The following is a 6,621-nucleotide window of genomic DNA, read 5'->3' as shown; positions in this document are numbered from 1 at the left end:
CTGATAGGAGGAGGCCCTGAAACAATTTTCAGCAATATGATAAGTCAAATTATGCAGGCAGGAGAACTATTACAACAGGCGACTAACATGAGTGTTAATTTACATTTCTGGACTGAAAAAATAACTGACCCAAAAGACGTATAGTCAAATATTGAATTCTAGTTCAACTAGGATCAACAAAGGCAACATAGTCTAAAACAGAAGGTTAGAGTCTTTGACTAAACTTTATAATTTATCTCTCTTTGTTCTTTGACATCTGCTGCCCACTAATTTTTAATTACTAACCCAAGAACTGTCATGCAGTCAAAAGAACAAAAACAAAAAGTATTAAACTGAAGAGGCCAAGACAAAGCATTATATCATGCAAGTCTCTCGGGAAGCTAAAAAGATCAACTTACCAAAGGAGTCAGCTTAGATGTTTTGGACGCTTTATCATAAATTAAGCTCCTAAGATTTTCTTCTGCACTACTGTTCAGCACCATAGTATCTCCGGTACGTGTTTCACCAACAATGTTTCCAAGAGAATGCAAGGCAGCCTGTGTGTCCATTGAATACCAGTCTCAGTTAGACCATGAATCAGATCAAAGCACATAAAAATGCTTCAGATGAACAATGTATCTTGTGACCTCCTTAGTTTTGCAATAGAATATGCCCCCCTCCTCCTTTCCCCAAAATCTAGAAACAGATGGAAAAATGATGACTGGAAATAGGGAACAAATTCCAGAAAGTTGTCTGTAATCTCAAACGAGGCAATTGCAAAAAGTGCAAGCAGATACTTCTGCCAAGAAACCCCATCATCCAACACTGCTTGATATCATCCAGCCTACATCACATATTCCATGTCCATACTAACATATACTAGGTTTGGATCTAACACATACTGTGTTTGGATCATTACAAACTTCTTTCCTGGCAGGGTGCGTTCAATACCCTTCTCATGAATTAGGATTTAACTCGAAAAAAATTATAATTTACCAATATTAAGACCATAAATACATTTGAAACACTTCCAGAAGTTACATAGGGTGTACTCACCAGCTGTTTACCATGTTGTTGCCGGTCAAAAGCAGCATCAACAACATGTCTAGCAATAGGAGGTGAAGTTGATAGAACTAATGTCGCTCCTTGGAATGCTGAAGCATCATATACAGAATGAGGTAACATCAGTCAGCTCAAACAGCTTAAAAAATTCTAGCAACAATGCAGGAAACAACCTACAGAACGCTTAATGAGAAAAGGTAGATGTTCTGATAAAAGAAAATGCCGAAGAGATCTCACTTCAGAAGAGAATTAATACAGCTGTATCTATTCAGAGGAAAAAGTCACACTATCGCCATAATCAATTTATATACGCGAGCAAAAAAATTGACTCTTCGTTTCAACCATTTCATGTAGTCATCATTTGGTTATCCAAAAATTTAGACAAGTTCAGTCAAACCACTGGCAGAAAGAGGAATTTAACAAGAAAACAAAGCTAATTGACTTCTGCAACATAAATCATTTGGATGGATAACTTACACGATCCAATTTGACCCAATGCTTCAAGTGCACATTCACATTCATCTGCATCTTGACTTTCCAGGTACTCGAACCTCCTATCAATAGCCGAAAGAACAGTTCTAAAACCTATATTGAAAATGAGCATTAGCAAACACAAACTTCTCTCCAGGATTAAGCGAAAATCCTAATATCGACATCAGTGGAGTTCAGATTAAATCTGGCAAATATCAGAATATTCATGTGAAAAGTTGGTCAAATTATGCATAGTTTAAAGCGAAGATCAAATTTTCTTGAACGAACTCATTGAAGTGCTTTTACCCTCAACCACTCAAAATTGATATTCTAGGACAGTACAATCACGGGATTTATCATTAAATCAATGATTTACAAAGAAATTGCCTCATTGATCAGTCAAAATAATTTAACACTATTTTCTTGTCTCTTGATTTCCAGACATGAGATGTACTTGCACAAAAGTCTTATGAAAAAATGAAGAAGTGAAATTATGTGTATTGGTTTAATTATGGTATTGCATGAACTAAAAAATACAGGAACATGTGCATTGTTCTTCAAAAATTGCTTATACTATACATGAAGCATAGAGGCTTTACATAGCTACAAATGAATTATAAAAGTTAAGCATTATGCATCGAGATTGACTTACCCACATTTTGTCTATGCCTTCCTCCCACAGGGTCATCTAACCATAAACTAATGTTAAGCATCCTGACCTTACAGGAGTAACACGCTAGGAACATACATTTTCTGACTTAAAGGTCAATACCAAAGAGAACTATCTGCACTTACGTATAGAGCCCAGCATAACAAAAGGAATAGCAAACTGCTTCATCTTACAACCCTAGGTTTCTGATTAAGGAAGCTCATTTTGGTCACTGAATTTGCTTAAGTGAAACTGCGGAAATGAGGACAGATTCTTTTCTATTTTCAAACTGAATGATAGTGTTTATGAATTGCTGTGTGACAAACTAAGGATGTTTGACCTATAAATCAATCCTAAAAGATCATGAATCAGATTCCTCCAGGAATAATGTAATACATTCTAGCTGTACAGAATCCAGAGTAGATTAAGAAAAATTAGCTTACTAGATTCATCAATGAATGCAAAAGCACTTTCATTGGACAGAAGTCTACCAGCAATCATCATTGCCCTCGATCTTAAAATGGATTCTGCAGCACCATTGCTAAGAAGTACCGTTGAAAGTTGTTCTGATGCATTAGGGAAATGAAGAGATAATACATAGATGAAATAAAATTTCTTAACCAACCTGATTATAGAACTAAGCAGCTGAAGAAGGCTGGTTTTTGACAAAAACTCTGTACTGTGCCTAACCTCCGTCAACTTCAGCATAAAGCAGAAATTTGACAAAATATTAAGCAATAATGATAATAAAAAGAAAAGGTAAAATCCTAACAAACGTTATTGTCTAGGATCAGAGACACACCTCGTATAGAAGTTCCAGCACACTCAAAATGACAAGAGTGTCATTTGTATTTCTGACTTCTGCCTCCAATAGACTCAGAAGATTTGATTTGGACACTTCTGATGCCACTGAGCTTGAAATGGAGAAGAGCTTTACTATCAAGGCTAGAACTCGAACTCTTCCCTTCAGACATTCCAAACAGAATAAAGAAGAATTTAAAAAATCATGACTCAAACACAACAAAAGTTACAGCAGACTAGCACATGAAAGTATAAAGCGTGAGATAGAGCCAGGTAAAAGCAAGCCTTTTATAGGTGAATTCGCAACATGATAAAAAGAACATGTCCTAGAGAAATATTCGGCATGCCAAACCCCACCCCTGCAACCCCAATAAAAGATATCATTATGACGATGTAGAACTACAAACAAAAGATCTTGTGAAGAAATAGGAACTTATAGTCCATTTCCACACATGTATACTCGAACCTATCAGTTACGTATATTTAACAATATTCCGATCATGAACATCTTATGGCGGACATTAACATCATTTACATATATTTAAAAATATACCAGAGATGAACATTTTGCTGCCAGATTCCCAAGGTGTGTAGCTTCATTAACACTTGCAGGAAAGACAATCCCCTGGAGAAATAATTATCATCAATACACACTGTCAACAAATCATGATCACAGACAAGAGACAGCAAGAGGTAAGTACCAAGCCCTCTGGATAGCCAGCCAAATTTTTAATTGCCTCTGTTGCTGCAGTAGCTACTTGTTCATCACTAGAGCAAAGAGGAAATTTGTTTTTTCATGCTTCAGATAACAAGAAGAAAAAATGCCAAGGAGAAGAACTTTTTCTAGTCAAGCATAAAACACTATTTCACACATAAAACCCTAACACATATGGCTTCAGAAACTAATTGATATCTTAATAAAGAGAAGTGAATTTAGGGTCAAAATAAATGGAAGAACTTTTGATGTCTGCTTCATCTATTCAGTAGAGGGAATACGAATTCCTCAATTTAGTGCAGCGTTGTTCCATGTATACAACCTAATATAAAGCACATTTTGCAAGTAACATTTTGTCAGACGAGAAGAGTTTCAGAATGTCTTTTGCAACCTGTTGGAAATACAACACCACCGCTTCTACATAACTTTTTTTATTTCTTGCTCATTAACATAATCATTGGACAAGCATGGACACAAATTTCGGGACTGCAACCGATCAGAATTATGGTGGTATCTAGTTAAAGATAATCATGATAGATCAGCAACATGGTGCTGCCCAACAATCCATCTCCACCAATGTGCTATGTATGCCTACTTTCTGTTTTAAATTATAACTGATCCTCTTTTCATTTCATCCTCTTGTGAATGAAAGGGTATATGAGAAAGAGGGCATCTGACAAGAGAATTTATTATGTGAGTCAAGAAATCACAAATATGGGTCTGAGTACCCGAGTCCACAAAATTCTGGAATTTGTTTATCTTTGCAATGCATTAGAAAATAAGACAATTCATCATCCAAAAATAAGACAGCTAATATCCAATCCCTTTAACCAAACTTAGGCTTGCAGAGTTATTTTTGAAGGGAAGATAAGCAACCAAAATTATCTTGGCCACCCATTTTCGCCCGTACTTTTCTCTACATTAAGAATAATAAGAACACACTATGAAATAAAGGACAGAATAATAAAAAGAAGCCAGCACAGAATTAGGACAGAAGAATTTATCACAAAGCAGCTCATATGTCATAAGGCGAATCGATGTAATACACAGTATTACGTCACAGGATTGAATTAATGATGTATACAAGTATACAATTATATTTTACGAGATTAAGTAAATGTAGGTGCACATCAAAAACTCTGGAATTTACCCATCAGTCAAGCAACTGAGCAGATGGGAATAAACATCATGTTGAAGAACTAGTTGCACAGCAATCCTCTTATCTGTATGTCCCAACAGACATGATATCTGAAAGAATGATTATCATGCCATATTTAGAATTAATATTTTTCAGTAATGTGGGCCAAAATGAAGCTAGCAATATGAGATCAAAAATTGGAAAATGTATCCTGTTTTCTTCGGAATCAAAATTGCTTTTGATGTATAAGCTTAAGAAAAACAAGATCATATACTTACAGCTATACAGGCCAGACGTCTCACTTTCTGAGAATCCGTCCCAAGACCAACTAAGACGAAAGGCTGAAACATATAAATAATATAAGAATTCAAACTAAAAAGAAGAACTGGTACTCGCTAAAGCTTAATAACCCAAATAAGAAAACCTACAGAACTGAGAACCCCAAATTCATTATCAAGATTTAACAGGTAAACCTCATAGACTGAATGGAAACAAATACTAATGACTCATACATAGGACTTCAGATTCAGAGAAGTAAATGTGTTCATCTTTATTGTTGCACATAAATTCAGAAACAGGTTAATCTGGAACCAAAATATCAGATAATAAAGTGACTAGAAATAATAGATTCGACTAACAAATCACGAGTTACTTCATAGGTTTCATGCTATGTCTATCTAATACATCACAAGTAATATACCGGGGTACAGCACTGAGCCTAGTACCCAACGATGTGTATCAAGCGAGATAGCCAATGAACAAACAAAATTTAAAAATTACTTCGACCAGGTAGCTGAATTTCAACATTGAACAGGTAATATGTAATGATTAATTCCAACAAACAGCAATATCATGGTTGGAAGACTACACTAGCACCCTACTCAACTTACATTAGAAAAACTACAGAATAATTGCCACTCACGGAAATTATTACCATACCATATAATGCGGGATGAGTGATGCTCCATATTTAGTCCTGAACAGCCTCTCCAAACAATCCACCAAAGCAGTTTCCAGACCAGGGTAATCCGCATTGGTTTGCAGAGCACTATTCATATTTTCAATCCAATGATAATACCACCATAAACTTCAACAAATCACGACAAGAAAAAAAAAACAAAAACCAAAAACACAATTTCCTGAAAACAAGAGTCCATTTTCGGCGTGTTTATGAGCTATACATACGATTGCGACGATTCAGCGAACTAGAACGGGAAAGCCTTTAGAAATTTACCCGATAATAGCAGGGAGAGGGAACCGGGTGAGAAATTCCTGAGCTGAAGCATCGGAAAGAGCACCTGAAAACATCGGGTCAGCCTATACATACAGAGAAATACACGTATACATACAGAAAATAACACACATCAATGTTACAGAAGAGTTGAAGGAAACCTGGTTGATGAGCGAAGTCGGAAGCAGCTTCGAGCAGCTGAGAGGGATCAACGGAGAATTCTTCGTCCATGGCTTGCTGCCAAAGTATACACGAGCTGAGTGCAGAAACTGGGAAGCGGTGGAGACTGGAGAGTGTGTATGTTGAAAGGAGTAATTACAATTCAGTCCTTCAATATATTTATATAAGCAGTTAGTCCCAGTAAATGGACGTAAATATAAATTTAGACCTAAGTGATATTTTTAGTCCTCAAATTTCACACTCTTAGCGTATTATCTTTCAAAAACAATATATTGCATTTTACCCCTCAATTTATACTCATATTATAATAGTATATTGAGCTGGTTATCCAATCTAATAATAGAAAATAAAACGGGCTTACTAGATAGCCCATAAGCTCAGTATTTAGATCAAAT

At 35.9% G+C, this 6,621-nt stretch overlaps 1 protein-coding gene across 1 annotated transcript in view; it reads right to left on the bottom strand.

Annotated features, from left to right (window-relative positions):
- LOC105176972 overlaps positions 1-6,367 on the bottom strand; it is a gene marked incomplete in the record, with an annotated part of 9,023 nt that extends 2,656 nt beyond the window's left edge. Inside the window, 14 exon segments of the mRNA XM_011099974.2 lie at positions 1-16; positions 399-536; positions 1,036-1,133; positions 1,519-1,626; positions 2,605-2,702; positions 2,787-2,860; positions 2,964-3,125; positions 3,516-3,587; positions 3,664-3,730; positions 4,828-4,925; positions 5,094-5,156; positions 5,755-5,863; positions 6,050-6,113; positions 6,208-6,367. Of these exon segments, the coding sequence (XP_011098276.1) occupies positions 1-16; positions 399-536; positions 1,036-1,133; positions 1,519-1,626; positions 2,605-2,702; positions 2,787-2,860; positions 2,964-3,125; positions 3,516-3,587; positions 3,664-3,730; positions 4,828-4,925; positions 5,094-5,156; positions 5,755-5,863; positions 6,050-6,113; positions 6,208-6,277 (1,237 nt within the window).

This window comes from Sesamum indicum, linkage group LG14, assembly GCF_000512975.1.
Source record: "Sesamum indicum cultivar Zhongzhi No. 13 linkage group LG14, S_indicum_v1.0, whole genome shotgun sequence".
Classification (NCBI taxonomy): domain Eukaryota; kingdom Viridiplantae; phylum Streptophyta; class Magnoliopsida; order Lamiales; family Pedaliaceae; genus Sesamum; species Sesamum indicum.
The sequence above is the reverse complement of the archived record's forward strand: the minus strand, read 5'-3'. Positions and strand labels throughout refer to the sequence as shown.